General features: G+C 43.8%; 1 protein-coding gene and 1 long non-coding RNA gene across 2 annotated transcripts; both read right to left on the reverse strand.

Annotated features, from left to right (window-relative positions):
* Positions 1 to 988: 988 nt before the first annotated feature.
* LOC149456413 (uncharacterized) lies at positions 989 to 7,003 on the reverse strand. The gene is made up of 2 exons (XR_016313887.1): positions 6,896 to 7,003; positions 989 to 1,119 (listed from the first exon to the last, which is right to left on the reverse strand). It is a non-coding gene; the product is annotated as an uncharacterized LOC149456413 (long non-coding RNA).
* LOC149456414 (uncharacterized) lies at positions 2,324 to 6,902 on the reverse strand. Its single transcript, XM_089685087.1, has one exon. It carries the CDS (start codon positions 6,884 to 6,886, stop codon positions 4,565 to 4,567), a length of 2,322 nt encoding a protein of 773 aa, XP_089541213.1. The 5' UTR covers positions 6,887 to 6,902; the 3' UTR covers positions 2,324 to 4,564.
* Positions 7,004 to 17,980: the final 10,977 nt, after the last annotated feature.

The raw sequence follows: 17,980 nt of genomic DNA on the forward strand, positions 1-17,980 counted from the left end.
AACACTGTTCCAAAAGCATGCAGCACTGAACCGCATGGGGTACCATTAATATTTAAGAATGGTTTATGACTACAGGTACAAACAAGTTTTTGCATGTTTATGCACATTCTGCAAGTCTGGTGTAGGGCAGGTCATTCTTTTTCAATGGGCTGCCCTACGCACAAGAACCTCGGAAAAGAAGTCTGGGGCTGTAGCACCATGTGGTTTGGCACACATCAACCCATGTGTGTTAGCAGATACGTGTGGGTGACATTAACATTTGGGCTTGGTTTACATCTACAGGCGCAACCAAGCGTGCGCACATTTTGGCACATTCCCACATTTCACATGTAGGGCAGCCCATTAATTTCAGTGGGTTGTCCTATGTGCAAGAAACACTGAAAAGAAGTCCCCGACACTTACAAAAATGCACCAAACCTCATTGTGCTTAGGCTTGTGTTTCTGTGAGTGTTAGGAGGGTGCACGATTTTGCATGTGTTCCTGATATGCACAGATGTGAACCTAGCCTTAATGGCACCACCGTGAAAACAAATGTTAGCAGAAACAACAAGACAGGATTTTCCCTTAACATTTTGGGGATTTTCTCTCATTTCCTATTGCCTCCACGGTGCAGTAGGTAAAAATGTCCCCAATGGAAACCAGACATAAAAAAAAAATAAAACCTGACACGTGTTTAAATCTACTCTATGCAAAAAAAAAAAAAAAATTAGCTTTAGATATATTTAAAGCCTGCATTCATCTGTGCAGATCAACACATGAAGTGTGAAAAAGCCCTAAGACAGGATTTCCCCTAATTTCCTGTGGCCTCCACAGGGCACAAAGTGAACAGAAAATCTACCCAATGTAAACTATACTGTAGATCTTTAGTGAGACTTCATTTAGAATACTGTGTCCAGTTCTGGAGACCACACTTACAGAAAAAAATTAAACCTGACGGATATAAGCTTACTCTACTGTATCCAAAAAAAAACCAAAAAAAACAAAAAAAACTGTTTTAACCTAGATATATTTTAAAGGAAACCTGTACTGTGAGAAGTATGGAAACTGCCACTGCGGAAATCCATATGAAAATACTAATTTCCTGGCCTTCTCTAGCTTCAGTACTGTGAATCACTTAACCTGAAAAACAAGATCAGAAAAAAGGTACTGTATGAGGTCAGTGCATTTTGGAAGCATTGAAACAAAAAGATCAAAATGGAAGCCAAGCAACTAGCATTTTAGGAGAAGCTTCTTTAACCACTTGCCCTCTGGAAGATTTACTCCCCTTCCTGACCAGGACATTTTTTGCAATACGGCTCTGCATTACTTTAACTGACAACTGCCCAGTCATGCAATGCTGTACATAAATAAAATGTATGTCCTTCCCCCACAAATAGACCTTTCCTTTGGTGGTATTTGATCACCTCTGCAGTTTCTACTTTTTGTGTTATTATTAATATAATAATATTATGTGTTAATTTTCTACTATAAAACATATCCAAATAAATGTTTTTAAAAATCTAACTTTTTTCATAAATTTAGGGCAAAATGTATTGTGCTACATATTTTTGGCAAAAAATATCCCAATAAGCATATATTGATTAGTTTACACAAGTTATAGCATCTACAAACTCTAGGACATATACTGGAATTTTTTTTTTTATATATATATACTAGTAATGGCGACAATCAGTGACTTCTAGCGGGACTGCGATATTGTGGCGGACATTTTTACACTGACACGAATACAGTGATCAGTCTACAAATATGCACTGATCACTGCCCTAATGACACTGTTTGGGAAGGGGTTAACATCTAGGGCAATCAAGGGGTTAAATGCATGCTTAGCCATGTGCTTGGTGTACACTAGGTGGTGCTTTTATTAGGGTAAGTGAAAGATCCTGTTCCCTGCTTTGCATGGACACACAATCTTTCACTTCCCCATCTGTCAGAACAGAGCTCTGCCCTGTTTACATAGGCAGAGCTCTGTTTTCTCCTGCCCGGCGATTGGCAGATGCCGGCAAACATTAGTTCACCGGCACTTGCAGATTGGCTTCTGGTGTGTGTGTGGACAACTTAAAGCAAATCTATTAGTGCCTAACATCTAAAAACCCAACATACTAAAAGCCTCTACAAGAGGTGCCACCCCATAAATCCCTACAGAATGTGTGGTAGTAAAGTTTCATCTATAAAGTTGAAAGCGCAGTGTGGCAGATCTGAAGGCATTTATCATCCTTAATTTAAAAAAAAAAAAAATACAGAAAATATTGCCAACGTAGTTCCAGGAAACAGTAAAAACCTGATTCCCCCATTCAAAATTAAAAAAACCCACTACAGCCAGGACTTATCAAACATAAAATCTTTATTATGAAACGAAGGTAGTAAAACCAAAACACTGCTGATACATCTCATTTATACCTGGTCTACATTATAGCAAGTGTTTGTTTTGTGGTCCCTTAAAAAGCTGCTACACAAAAGCTCCTAAGAATGTATCTACCTGTAAAATAAAAGCGTGTGTACTCCCCTTTTTCTTCCGCCTGCTCTTTTCAGTGCTGCTCTAATCCTGAGAAATAGTCCTGTGGAATTCACAGGGAAACAAAAACAAACACTTTCAGGAGTGTTGGTTTTCTGGGTCCCCCACAGCCGTCACTGGAAAATCCTGCTGACCTCCACATCCTGACAGGAGACATTGGTGACACGGAGAGCAGCAGGAGTCCAGTGAGAGCTGTGGGGTACCCAAGAGATCAATACTACTGGAAGTATCAGAGCCTGTGTACTTTTTTAGCATCCAAGGTGAGTTCAGCAGCAGAAAAGGTGGGAATGTATACTCCTGTTTTTCAGATAGATTATTTCTTAGGACTTTCTGTATATCAACAGGGTCACTTAAAGGCTTTAGGCTCCATTCACATTTGGCGTTTTGGGATCTCAGGCAAAAATCGCTGTAATTCTGCCCACACTCTCAAATTGCACTGCAATCACAAAATGCATGTTCGGGTGCCATTCGTTCTCAATGGCACCTAAAACACACGATCATGTGTTTCGTGATTGCAGGGCGATTTGAGATTGTGGTTGAATTGCAGTGATTCTGCCCAAGATCCCAAACGTGAATGGAGATTTACAGTTTTGTGCTGTTTCCAGATAGTACAAATTGTTATTTAAAATGCTGTTATACATGTTTAAAGTTTGGCTTGTAGCATCAACACAAAAGAGGAGTTGGTTCATGTGGTTCAAGTTGGAAACATTGAGAATAATCCATGTCGCCTTTCAGGTTTTCTCCTTTATTCATCCTAAAAGTAGACAATGCACCATATTCTCCAGAATTGCTTAGGTTGATTTAATATATATATATTGTACTCTCTCCCAGATATGGCTTTAATCTGTCAGCAGTTCCCCGGGTTAATCACCTTAAATTTTCAATAAAGCTGCCACCATTCAGATAAAGCCAAGTATCTTTTTCAATGAATACAAGGCATTTTCTGAAATGGACAAGAGTTTGTGACATTAACAGCTGACTCCGACATCATCCAATCAGAATGCTTTGTGTTCATTAAAAAGAAAAACAATTGCAAAGTTTTCTCTGACCCTGCATTCACACTTCAGCAATTTGTAGCTTGAAACTCAATGCTCTAAAAATGCTCATACTTAAAAAAAATATCACTTGTTCTCTAAGGTTCCTGTTTGTGCAATCAGGTGTGAAGAGGCATCATAAAAAAACTGTTTTGTTTTTTGTAGGTCTGAGCATTTTTGGAGCTTCAAGCTACAAATTTCTCAAGTGTGAATGCAGCCATAATGGTGGCAGTGCTGAGCAAGGGACCCTCTGTGTTTACTGTACAGAAGGGCAGCTGCTCGGTACTGGATCTGGAAGACTTCTGCCATCATTGGAATAGTGGTGATTAAAGTAATTTACAGTTTCCACAAGGATCAGTCAGGTATGAGATAGGCATACTTACACTGGTCCAAGTTGAACCAATAGAACTATGAAAGAAAAATCTCTAAACTTCAGCTGTACCCTCCCTTCAAAACATTTTGGGAATTGCTTAGTTACAGGATTTGTCAGCAGCACTCTGCATTAAACATTTTCTTGTTGCATTAATGTCTATAATCCCCCTAACGGTTTTGTAGAAGTGGAAAATTAAACAATTAGTTCCTCTTCACTTCTTGTCCTATCAACAGTTTCACAGTACAGAAAGTGAGGGAAAAATCTTCAAAAGCAATAAAGAAAAATACAAACTGTCTTTTTAGTAGAGTAAAACCCCTGTCAGTGTTTTATTGCTGTGTCCCTGCTGCACATTTTTCCTCACTTTCTGTTTGAGGAAACTATTGTCACTAGGACAAGTACAGAAAATATTACCACCTGAGTGCCAGAAAATGGTAAAAAACCTGACAGGGGTTCCAAGCCTTCCCCATTCTAAAAAAAGAAAAAAAAAGGCTATAGCAGAAAACTGTATGAAAAACAGCTGAACTAGGAGAGAGAACATAAATTGGCAAGAACCTGCTGAACAATATTATATCCAAGTTATTCTATGTGGAACCTCTTCAGCAAACAACTGTAGTCATTGAGAACACATTCATAATTTTCACAGTATCAAGACTTCTTTAATCTGCCAGAACTCTTCAAGAATCTGATTACAGCAGGTATGTCCATCCCTTGAAATTCGGGATTCATGGCAATTTTCTGGAAAATGCCGACCACCTCAGACTCATTCATGTTTTTAATGCTGTTGAAAAATAAGTCAGTGGCCTCATTTTTAGGGATGAAGTCTGGGGCGGGATTTGAGGTATCTTTGAGCAAAGTTACTTCAGAATCCAATGAATGCAACTCTGTTTCATCCTCTAAAATACCTGGGATCTTTTGAGCAGTCCTGCTTGTATCAGCCAATGGATCCTCTACCCGAGGACCGGTCTTCTGCCCCTCTGCCTCTTCTTCCTGAAAGCTTGTCAAAGCCATAAGACAGTTTTGGGTAATCGTCCGGATAAAGACGACATCTTCATCATCAGTGATCACAAAATTAGCTAAATATTCTAAAAATGCATCATTTGTTCTGAACTCCAATTCCTGTGCAGATAGTGTAGAATCCATTCTAATAACATTGCCCTCATTATATTGTGAGTTCCTATGCTTTGAAATGTGCAGTGTTGAAGGCAAAGCATCCCAGTCACCCTTAGGGGAAAGCCTGCTCCTCTTGGCCAAAGCTGGGCCATCACGCTTAGATTTTGGGGGCATCTTACTACAGCGGTAACTTTCACAGCTTTCATCCAAACCCATCTCCTGGGATGGTAATGAACTTAATTTTGAGTGAGAACTATTTCCACTTTCATGACTGAATGGTGGAGGGTCTTCGACAGCTTTGCTTGTTTTAGTGTCACCCTCAGGTTTGGATGGTGGCGTGTCCCTGAAGGATTTGCTGGTTTTACCGTGATCCTCAGGTTTAGATGGTGGCATGTCTTTAAGGGCTTTGCTGGTTTTACCGTCATCCTCAGGTTTGGATGGTGGCGTGTCCTTGAAGGCTTTGCTGGTTTTACCGTCATCCTCAGGTTTGGATGGTGGCGTGTCCTTGAAGGCTTTGCTGGTTTTACCGTCATCCTCAGGTTTGGATGGTGGCGTGTCCTTGAAGGCTTTGCTGGTTTTACCGTCATCCTCAGGTTTAGATGGTGGCATGTCCTTGAAGGATTTGCTGGTTCTACCGTGATCCTCAGGTTTAGATGGTGGCGTGTCTTTGAAGGCTTTGCTGGTTTTACTGTGATCCTCAGGTTTAGATGATGGCATGTCTTTAAGGGCTTTGCTGGTTTTACAGTCATCCTCAGGTTTAGATGGTGGCGTGTCTTTGAGGGCTTTGCTGGTTTTACAGTCATCCTCAGGTTTAGATGGTGGCGTGTCTTTGAGGGCTTTGCTGGTTTTACCGTCATCCTCAGGTTTAGATGGTGGCGTGTCTTTGAGGGCTTTGCTGGTTTTACAGCCATCCTCAGGTTTAGATGGTGGCGTGTCTTTGAGGGCTTTGCTGGTTTTACAGTCATCCTCAGGTTTAGATGGTGGCGTGTCTTTGAGGGCTTTGCTGGTTTTACAGTCATCCTCAGGTTTAGATGGTGGCGTGTCTTTAAGGGCTTTGCTGGTTTTACCATCATCCTCAGGTTTAGATGGTGACGTGTCTTTGAGGGCTTTGCTGGTTTTACCATCATCCTCAGGTTTAGATGGTGACGTGTCTTTGAGGGCTTTGCTGCTTTTACCATCACCCTCAGGTTTAGATGGTGGCATGTCCTCAATGGCTTCCCCTGTTTTACCGTCACCCTCAGGTTTAGATGGTGGCATGTCCTCAATGGCTTCCCCTGTTTTACCATCACCCTCAGGTTTGGATAGTGGCGTGTCCGCGATGGCTTCCGTTGTTTTTCCCTCACCCTCAGGGAGCACGACCTGAATTTCTTTGTCATTCCCTTGCCATTCTATGATCATTGCAGCAGCATCTCTCAGAACTTCATTGTAGTTACTTATCATGTGAATGCCTCTGAAATGGGGCAATAAGTAGCCATAATGTTCCATAATATAACGTTCAGTATGCGCTGGATCCATGATATGGCCGACTATTTTCACCAAGTTGGTAGTCACCACATTGCACAGCCGGCAGGAGTATTTGTATGATGAGCCCTCCTTCACCTCCATGACATATCTAAGGCCCACAATGGGGTCTTCCCTCATGTGGACCTTCAGGAAGTAGCTCAAGCGGATTCCATTGCTCTGCTCCTGGGGTTCAGCTGACTGCAGGGTTTGTTTATGCTTGATGCTCAGGAGGTGTTGACACAGCTGCGAGGCTGAGGTGCAGGTTATGGCACACAGAGTACAGCTATACTGCCCGTTCCTGCGGATGTCTCCTGTTCGTTTGTAAATTGTTACATCTGGATGGCAGAACGCCATTATCCTTACCGCCTTCCTTGGGGGGACGGACCAGACACCACATTCGGGTCCAGTAGACCGACATTAGATTTCTTCACAAGGAACTCTGTTGCTCAATAAGTGTAGGCACTTCCGGCGCTGGCACATTGACGTCGCACGGCAAAAGCCTAGCAGAGACGCGCATGCGCGTCGAACGACCAGTCAACGAGCAGGAATCGGAGAAATGGGACACGTGCGCCGTAGACTGCCAGGCTGTGGGCGGGGAGTTAAGGCGCGTGCACGCCTCAGAGAGTTGTATCCAAAACCGAACAACGTGTATGGCGGAAAACTCAGCTGTCTGAGAGAGAACAGAGAATGGCGGGAATAACCAGAGAAACTGGTTCAAAGTGTGTTGTAAAGCAAAAAATAAAACAGACGTGTCATATGTAGCAACGTTATTCAGTAAGGCCAGGTTTTGTGCGGGCACGACAGCCCATTCATTTGAATGGACTCCCGTGCCCTGTGATAGCAGGGAAGAAGTCCCGGCACTTCTTCATAAAACGCCACCCACACAGGAACTGAGGTTCCCAGTACGGTTGTGATTTCCAGTGCGGGTGGCGTGCCTCTAGAATAGCATCCACCCGTCGGTCCACATTACTCTCTGTGTGGGCGGTGCGGCTGCAGGTATTTGTGCGGGTCCCGCATTCCTCTGTGTGGGTGGTGCGGCTGCAGGTATTTGTGTGGGTCCCGCATTCCTCTGTGTGGGTGGTGCGGCTGCAGGTATTTGTGTGGGTCCCGCATTCCTCTGTGCAGGAGGTACGGCTGCAGGTATTTGTGTGGGTCCCGCATTCCTCTGGGCGGGAGGTGCGGCTGCAGGTATTGCTGCGGGTCCTGCATTCCTTTGTGGGCGGTGCGTCTGCAGGTATTTCTGCGGGTCCCGCATTCCTCTGCGGGTGGTACGGCTGCACAGATTTTTGTGTGGATCCGCAGCGGCACCACCCACAGAGATGTGAACCTAGCCTAAGGCTTGGTTCACACCTGTGCAGCTGGTGCCACTGCTGGACCTGCACAAATACCTGCAGATGCACCGCCCACAAAGGAATGCAGGACCCGCAGAAATACCTGCAGCTGCACCGTCCACACAGAGGAATGTGGGACCCACAGAAATACCTGCAGCTGCACCGTCCACACAGAGGAATGCGGGACCCGCACAAATACCTGCAGCTGCACCGCCCACACAGAGGAATGCGGGACCCGCACAAATACCTGCAGCTGCACCGTCCACACAGAGGAATGTGGGACCCGCACAAATACCTGCAGCTGCACCGTCCACACAGAGGAATGCGGGACCCGCACAAATACCTGCAGCTGCACCGTCCACACAGAGGAATGTGGGACCCGCACAAATACCTGCAGCTGCACCGTCCACACAGAGGAATGCGGGACCCGCACAAATACCTGCAGCTGCACCGCCCACACAGAGGAATGCGGGACCCACACAAATACCTGCAGCTGCACCTCCCGCACAGAGGAATGCGGGACCCATACAAATACCTGCAGCTGCACCTCCCACACAGGAATGCGGGACCCGCACAAATACCTGCAGATGCACCGCCCACAAAGGAATGCGGGACCCGCCGAAATACCTGCAGCCGCAACGCACAGAGGAATGCAGGACCCTCACAAATACCTGCAGCCGCACCGCCCACAGAGGAATGCGGGACCGCACAAATACCTGCAGCTGCACCGCCCACAGAGGAATGCAGGACCTACACAAATACCTGCAACCGCACCGCCCACAGAGGAATGCGGGACCCACAGGCAGGTGACATTAATTCTAATGGCACGCCGCCCACACTTGAAATCAAAACTGTACTAGGAACCTCGGTTCCCGCGCAGCCTGCGATTTCCAAAGAAGTGCAGGGACTTCATCCCTACGTGTCCCGGGGCACAGGAGTCCATTCAAATGAATGGGCCTTCGTGCCCGCACAAATCGCGGCCCCCACAGCCGCACATATATGAACCTGGACAGAGGCAGTTGGAGCTGGAGCAGCACTGTCCAGCCTTTTTGACCTTCCAGAGTCACACTGGTAGAAGAGAAATTATCTGGGCCCACACATAAAATACATTAAGGATAGCCGTTTGGGTGGTATTTCATTTCACTGGCCAGAGTCATAATTTTTTCTGGAATTATCATTCAAGCGCTAAATAAGCCTAGAATTTTACGCCCCTCCAGATTTCAATTGCACCCTTTACCCCCCCCCCCCTCATCTCCACACACAGCACTTACATCATAGGTTCAATTCACGAATTGTAGTGGCAGTTCCTCCTGCGGCTCTCAGCGGGTAGGTGCGGCTGCCAGTCCGTTCACTATAATGACAGTCTGCTGACAGCCGCACCTATTTGCAGCTCTCTACACAGACAGCGATTACGTGCGGAGACTGCAGCAGGACGCAGTGCAGCCACCAGTGTTCGCTGCAGGTAATTGCTGGCCATGTAGAGAGCCACAAATTGGAGTGGCTGTCAGCGAACTGTCATTATAGTGAACAGGCTGGCGGCAACACCTACCCGCTGAGAGCCGCAGGAGGAAATGCCACTACAATTCGTGAATGGAGCCTATGATGTATGTGCTGTGTGGGGAGATTGGGGGGGGTGGGTTGTTGGTCAGGGGGCATAATTGAAATCTGGTGGGGGAGCAGCTCACCCCAGCAACCCCCTAGATCCAACCACGCATTTGCTTAGCTGACACCCCTACATTCCCTGCTGCCAGTGTTACTGCAAACATAGCAGCCCCGCCATCCCTCCAGGCCTGCATTTTCCCTGGCTTGTCACTGTAGGCAGCCGAGGCTGCTGTGTTTGCACAACATTCCTGGCATCCCTAAAGACCGTGTTTATCTGTGTCAGCTGATGTGCTTGCACAGCCTCCCCAGAGTCCCTCCAGATGGGCCGGACACCCTGGGCTAGGGTCACACTGTAGCGGGTTCAGGAACGCATGTAAATTGCACGATTCACAACCTGATAGCAAAATGCACTGTTCTTTTGTAGACACACAGGGGTGTCATAAGCCGCCATTCAAATCTGCACATTCCCAAAACCACACATCACGCTTGCAGTGCCATTATTTCTTGGGCCTCATGCACACTTGACATTTTGCCAACTCTCCTAAAAGCCTTTCCTTCCTGGTAGTTGCGTTTTGGCAGAAAAAATGCCTGATGCTTGGAAAAGTGTAACACATTTAGGCTCTTCAAGCGTTTGGGCATTAATTAATTTCATTGGCCAGAGTAATATTTTTTTCTGGTCTTTGAAATTAATTAACACTCAAGTGCTAAACAAACCTAGAATTTACACGCATCAAACATTTTTTTTCTGCCAAAACACCACTACTCTTGGACGCAATGCAGTGGATTATTTTTTTGCCTCTAAAATCCTACAGTCATGGCCAAAAATATTGGCACCCCTGCATTTCTGTCAGATAATGCACCACTTTGCCCAAAAAGTGTTGCAATTAAATGTTTAGGCATTCTCGTGTTTATTTCTTTGTTTGTATTGGTATGACATAAAAAAAGTGGAGAAACAAAAAGCCAAATCTGACACATTCCACGCAAAACTTTGAAAATGGACTGGACAAAATTATTGACACCCTCATTTTAATATTTGGTAGCACACCCCTTGGAAAAAATAACTGAAATCCATCACTTCCTCTAACCACCGAGTTTCTTCCACCTCTACTGGAATTGTGGACTACTCTTCTTTTGCCAACTACTCCAAGTCTCTCAGATTGGAAGGGTACCTTTTCCCAACTGCTGTTTTGAGATCTCTCCACAGGTGCTCTATGGGATTGAGATCTGGACTCATTGCTGGCCAGTTCAGTATTCTCCAGCGCTTTGTCTTAAACAATTTCTGGGTGCTTTTTGACGTGTAAGACCCATGACCTCTGACGGAAACCCAACTTTCTGACACTGGACCCTACATTATTACACCCCAGAATTCTTTGGTAGTCTTCAGATTTCATAATGCTATGCACACAGTCAAGACAATCAGTGCCTGAAGCAGAGAAACAACCCCAAAACATCAGTGAACCTTCACCATGTTTGACTGCAGGGACTGTATTCTTTTCTTTAACCATTTGCCGCCCACCCTATGGCCAAATGGCGGGCGGCAAATGTCATCAGTGTTCCGGGTGATCGCCATATGGCGTCCTCCTGCACATGCGCAGATTGCGCTCCTGCAGAGCGGCGCAGCGGCGTGATCTGTCACCGGCCGTGTACCTCGGACACGGCCGGTGACAGATCTGAGTATCGGCCCTGTTGTCGGTACCATGTGACCTGCTGTGACCAATCAAACATGACAGTTGTATACAAAGGATGGCTTCATTCATGCCATCCATTGTATACTACTGCCTAGCTGTGAATGGTCACAGCTAATCACATGCACATGTCATGTGATTAGCTGTGGCCAAATCACAGCTAAGCACAAAAAAAAAAAAAAAAACCCTGAATGAATCGATGTCATTCAGGTAAATGCTTGCTTATAGCAAAGTAATTCTTTGCTATAAGCAAATTGTGTAAAAAAAAAAATACTGATCACTTCCCCAAAGTAGTACAATGTTACTATGGTAACATTGTACTACTTTGGTCATAATGAAATATCAAAAAAAAATCTTAAAAAAAAGAAAAAAAAATTAATAAAAAATAAAAAAAAAATAAAAAATATATATACATTTTTTTTTCATATTGTCACCAGTCAGTGTCCCTGATCACCGCCATGCCAGTTATATGATGACGCTGTACTGCACTGGTGTCAATATGTAAAAAACAAATAGTGAAACTAATTTTTTAATTTTCCGAAAAATTATGACAAAAAAAATACAACTTCAAAAAACTCGCCATGCCTCTTATGAAATCCGTCGGACTGTCTACTTTGCGAAAAGAGGTCATTTGGGGGATATCTGTACTGTTCTGACATTCTTGGACCTCAAGGAATTAGATTGGCTGTTCAGGATTGATCAACATTCAGATCTATACCATAGTTTGGGAACTCTATAACTTTCCTACAAACTAAAAAATACATCCTAATTTGGGTTATTTTCACCAAAGACATGTAGCAGAATACATCTCGGCCTACATTTATGAAGAACAATTATTTATTTGCAAACTTTTATAACAGAAACAAAGAAAAACTTTTTTTTTTTTCAAAATTTTTGGTCTTTTTTGGTAATTTAGCAAAAAATAAATACCCCAGTGGTGATTAAATACCACCAAAAGAAAGCTCTAGTTGTGTGAAGAAAATGATAACATTTTAGTTTGGGTACAATGTTGTATGACCGCACAATTATCATTCAAAGTGTGAGAGCGCTGAAACCTGAAAAATGGCCTGGGCAGGAAGGTGTAAAATTGCCCGGTATTGAATTGGTTAAAGGCCACATTTTCTGAAACCAGTAGAATGATGGGCTTTACCAAAAAGCTGTAATTTTGTTTCATGTGTCCACAGCACATTCTCCCAAAAGGATTTTGGCTTCCTCAGGTAAGTTTTGGCAAACTCCAATCTGACTTTTTCATGTATCTCTGTCAGCAGTGGGGTCTTCCTGGTTCTCCTACCATAGCATTCCTTTTCAGTCAGATGATGAAGTAAAGTGCAAGCCGACACAGTTGTACCCTGTGCCTTCAGGTCATCTTGAATTTTTTCTGGAAGTTGATCGAGGTTCTTTAGCCACCATTTGAACAATCCTTTGTTGCAATTTTTTTTATCAATTTTTCTCTTTCATCCACATCCAGGTAGATTAGCTACAGTGCCATGGGCTGTAAACTTCTTGACAATGTTGTGCACAGTGGACACAGGAACATTAAGATCTCTGGAGATGGACTTGAGATTGTCCATGCTTTTCCACAATTTTTGTTCTCAAATCCTCAGACAATTCTTTGCTGCTCTTTCTTTTCCCCATGCTCCATATGGCACACAGATACACAACATAAAAGTTGAGTCAATATTTCACCATTTTAATTGGTTGCTGGTGTGATTTCTTTATTGTCAGCACCTGTTAATTAATACAGGTGAATTTAATTACAAATTACAGGAGCATCACAAACTTGGAATGCAATTATTTCCTACAATTTTGAGAAGGTGCCAATAATTTTGTCCAGTTTGTTTTTGGGATTTTGCATGGAATGTGTCAGATTTGCTTTTTTGTGTCTCAACTTTTTTTTGTGTCATTCCAATACAAACAAAAGAAATAAACATGAGAATGCCTAAACATCTGTAATTACAACAATTTTCTGGGCGAAGTGGTGCATTATCTGACAGAAATGCAGGGGTGCCAATATTCTTGGCCACGACTGCATATGGTTTACACAGGCTAACACACAGAGGCATTTAGAGGCAGATAAAAAAAAAAAAACAGACACCCCTAGGAGCTAAAAAAACATCCAGTGTGCACGAGACCTTACAGACACCCCAAAGGTAGCTAGTAAATGCACCAAACAACATTACAAAACCGCTTGAGGCTCACTGCCTCAGGTGCAGGGTCTACTTTGGTTCATTTGTCAAGCAATGGCAACCCTTTCAAGTACATCGGCTGCCCTATGTGGTCTACTGACAAATGCACACAAAAAAAAAAAAATACACATGACAGCATCACGTATGTGTGAATGGGGCTGTAATGGCACCCCTGCAGCAGCTAGGTTGTTAACAAAGGGTCAGAGACTTTTTCCCTGCAATAAATAGGCTGTTGTGTCCATGCAAATGCATTCTACACCACCCATACAACTATAAACCTATCCAAGATGTGACCAAGAGCACGTATTTCCCGTGTGTTCCTGCATGTCGTGTGTAGAGCAGTCCATTCATTTCAATACACGTGAGAAACGCAGAAAAGAAGTCCATGACTTTTTTTCAAAAATGTGCCGCACCAAAGCGCATGGCATTTGCAGATTCGTGGGATGCTATTAAGAATGAATGGCACCACAGCACTTCTGTTAAAGGTCAGCGCGTTTCCGTGCATGTCAAGAAAGCGCACAATTTGGCACACATTCCCAAAACACAGATGTGAAGCAAGCAATGGCACTGCCACAAAAACGTGAACATTAGCAGATAACTGGGGGTGCCATTAATATTTATGCTTAATTCACACCTACAGGTGCAATCAAGTGTGTGCATCCACGTGTCACGTGTGAGGCAGCCTAATCATTTCAATGTTCTGCCTTACACGCAAGAGACATGCAAAAGAAATCCCTGACCCTTTTCCAAAAATGCACCAAACTGAATGGTGCTGCAACATCATGTGGTTTGGTGCACATTGAAACATGTGGGTTAACTAATGTGTGGGGGTGCCATTAACATTTAATGGCACCACCAGGCATCTACTAAAGGGCAGCGCATTTGAGTGTATGTTGGGAAAGCACACAATTTTGAGTGTGTCCCAACACGCATGAATGTGCACCTAGCCTTAAACCCACCATTGCGAAAACACGCACATTATCAGATGTGATTTGTTAACATTTAGGCTAGGAACACACCTACAAGTGTGGAAAGAACAAACAGAGGGCGCACAGGCCTAGTGCATTACCATAAAAAATGTTTAATAAGAAATAAAGTAGGTGTTGTACTCACAAACGACAATAAAGTCAAGGCACATCATAAAAGAACAGCTGGGTCAACACCGCGCTAAGCAACAGTCCGCAATAGGGAGTGTAGACAATCAATAGGCTGACGCATTTCGAGGACTTGCCTCTTCCTCAGAGCCTTCCTGGAAGGAAGAGGCAAGTCCTCAAAATGCGTCAGCCTATTGGATGTCTACACTCCCTATTGCGGACTGTTACTCAGCGCGGTGCTGACCCAGCTGTTCTTTTATGATGTGCCTTGACTATATTGTCGTTTGTGAGTACAACACCTACTTTATTTCTTATTAAACATTTTTTATGGTAATGCCTTAGGCCCGTGCGCCCTCTGTTAGTTCTTTCCTCATTCAGTAGATTTGGATTCCCCTGGTCTATTTGAGGGCAGCAAGGTGTGCATGTTCCAGGACATTCTTAATGTGGTTGTAGCCTGCATCAAGTCCATCCCCAAGCACAGGAGCATTTGTGTTTGCTATACCTACAAGTGCGACTGAGCACGTGTGTGTTTCAACGTGTTCCTGTGTATCGAGCGCAAGGCAGCCTATTAATTTTAATATTCTGACCTATGCATGAGAAACGCTGAAAAGAAGTCCCCGACCCTTTACAAAAAACACACCGAACCACATGGTGCTGCAGCAGCATGTGTTTGGGCACATACAAAAATGCCTGCATTAGCTTTAGCAGATGCATAGGAGTGTTATTAACAATTAAAGGAACCACCACGGATCTGCTAAAGGGCTGCACAATGCGCGTTCAGAAAATACTTTTTTTTTTTTGCATTCCTGACATGCATAGATGTGAACCCAGCCTTAATGGCACCACCGCAAAAATGCGGATTAGCAGATGCATGGGGTGCCATTAACATGTAGCCTCGTTCACACATATGTGATTTCCAATCCATTTCAGAATGCCGTTCACATATATGCAGTCCAAAAGCAGTGCGATTTTGAAAAGGGTCCTGTGCAATTTTTAGTCTGATACACTTTAAAAATTCTCATCAGAATTGCACCTGCACTGCTTGAAAAAAAATCACACAACCGGCCATCAAAATTACACCACATCCACACCGCATATATGTGAACCCAGACTTAGGCTTGGTTCACACCTACAGGTGCGAATGAGTATGCGTGCATTTTCAGCATGCTCCCATGCATCCTACACTCACCAGCCACTTTATTAGGTACACCTGTTCAACACAAATTGCTCATCAGCCAATCACATGGCATCAACTCAATGCATTTAGGCATCTAGACATAGTAAAGACAACTTGCTGAAGTTCAAACTGAGCATCAGAATGGGGAAGAAAGGTGATTTAAATGAACAATGCATGGCTGTTGGTTGCAGACAGGCTGGTCTGAGTATTTCAAAAACTGCTGATCTACTGGGATTTTCACGCACAACCATCTCTAGGGTTTACAGAGAATGGTCCAAAGAAGGGAAAATATCCAGTGAGTGTCAGCTATGTGGACGAAAATACCTTGTTGATGTCAGAGGTCAGGGGAGAATGTGCAGACTGGTTCGAGATGATAGAAAGACAACAGTAACTCATTACAATATGTACTAAAATCTCTGAGGAATGTTTCCAACACGTTGTTGAATCTATGCCACGAAGAATTAAAGCAGTTCTGAAGGCAAAAGGGGGTCGGTAATAGTAAGGTGTACCTAAGAAAGATTGGTGAGTGTATGTAGAGCAGCTTATTCATTTCAATGGGCTGCGGTATGAATGAGAAACATGTAAAAGAAGTACCTGATTTTTTTTTTCAGAAACACGATCTGCATGTGCTTTGGCACACATTTGCAGATGGATGAGGGAGCGGTTACTAATTAATGGCACCACAGTGCATCTGCTGAAGGGCCCTTTGCATGTTTCTGTGCGTGTCATGAGGGCACACAATTTTGTGCGTGTTTCTGATACGCATGAACCTAGTTTTAATGGCACCACCGCAAAAACATGGGTGTTAGCAGAAACAACAAAACAGGATTTCCCCTTAACTTTTTAGAGATCTCCTCTCATTTCCAGTTGCCTCTACAGGGCAGAAAGTGAAAATAGAAACTGACAGATGTGTGACCCTTTCACTGCCAGGTCCATACAGACCTGATGGCGGGGGATTTTACACACAATCCGGCAGCTTCAGCCACTGGGATTATGTATAGAACTGACAAGTAGACTCCTGCCTGTCAGGCAGAAGCAGTCAGGCATCTGCACTGCCACCCGATTGTTTCCACTGCCCCCCCGGTAACGTGCCCCCCGTGCACATGCTCCCCCCATGTATTCCAGACTCTGCTTGTTCATCTGCAGGTGCCGGAAGGTGGAGGGGAAAGAGGAGAACGGACACACATCCTCCCCTTTTAGCTGTGACCCGGAAGGCTACATGTAAGACGTCACTTCTGGGTCACCGCTGCCACTTTCACTATTCTAGCTGGGGAGAGATGTATTGCAATGCGATCTGCACTGCAATACATCAAGTGGAGCCTCGTTAAAGAGACCTGTCAACTAAAAATCACCACATAGGGGACTTTGTGTCCCCTATGTGATAACGAAAAAAAAAAAGTTAAGAAAAATAACTTCTTGTTTTTTTTTTTTTGCAAAAAAATAGTTACACCAAAGCACATAACATTCCCCCTCAAAAAAAGAATTTTGAGCCCACCCCAACCCCCCATTTACACACGTACGAACGTAAACACACGCGTCGGGGGTGCCTATAGGTGAAAGCATAGATTGCGATACACATTACATATCGCCATGCATGCCAGAGAGCAATAACTCTAGCACAAGACTTCTGTGTCGTCTAAAGAAAATATACACAACCTTGTCTGTGATATTTTACCAAACATTTGGGTAATTTATTGCATTTGTTGGCCCTAAAATTCACTTAAGTAAATTAAGTGACCTTTGCGGTAATATTGTGTAACATAAAAATTAGTAACTACCGCTAGTTTAAAAAAAAAATACAAAAACGGCTAAACCTACTGTATGCTATGCGGAAAAATAAAAGTTTTAGCATTAGGTAAACTTTAAAGCCTACATTCATCTGTGCAGATCAGCAAAGCTCAACAGATGTGGTGTGAACAAGCCCCAAGGTAGGATTTCCCCTCATTTCTTGTGGCCTCTACAAGGCAGAAAGTGGAAAGAAAATCTCTCCAATGGAAAAACAGAAATAAAATCTGACAGATGTTTAAACCTATCTACTATATCCAAACATAACTAAAACAATTTTTTAACTTTAGATATATTTTATTGAAAACTTTGTTCATGCCAAAACACAGTGAGGGAAACCCACATTCCATGCACGTTTCCTGCACCATGTTCAAAAGGAACTGCGATCTGCAGCAGGGGTCAATGTTAACTTAAAGTGGTGCTTCACCCAAAAGGAGAATTCCACTTTAAGGCCTCCTCCCCTGCTCCTCTTTAGAAAATGGCACTTTTTTGGGGGTGGGCGGTGCCTGTTTTTCACAGGTACATGCTGATACTTCCACTCAGTGATCCAAGGGGAAGTTCTCCCTCCCCACAGTCTTTTGGGTCATG

This window comes from Staurois parvus, unplaced genomic scaffold (assembly GCF_062004578.1).
Source record: "Staurois parvus isolate SC_StPar_1 unplaced genomic scaffold, SC_StPar_1.0 ptg000362l, whole genome shotgun sequence".
Taxonomy (NCBI): domain Eukaryota; kingdom Metazoa; phylum Chordata; class Amphibia; order Anura; family Ranidae; genus Staurois; species Staurois parvus.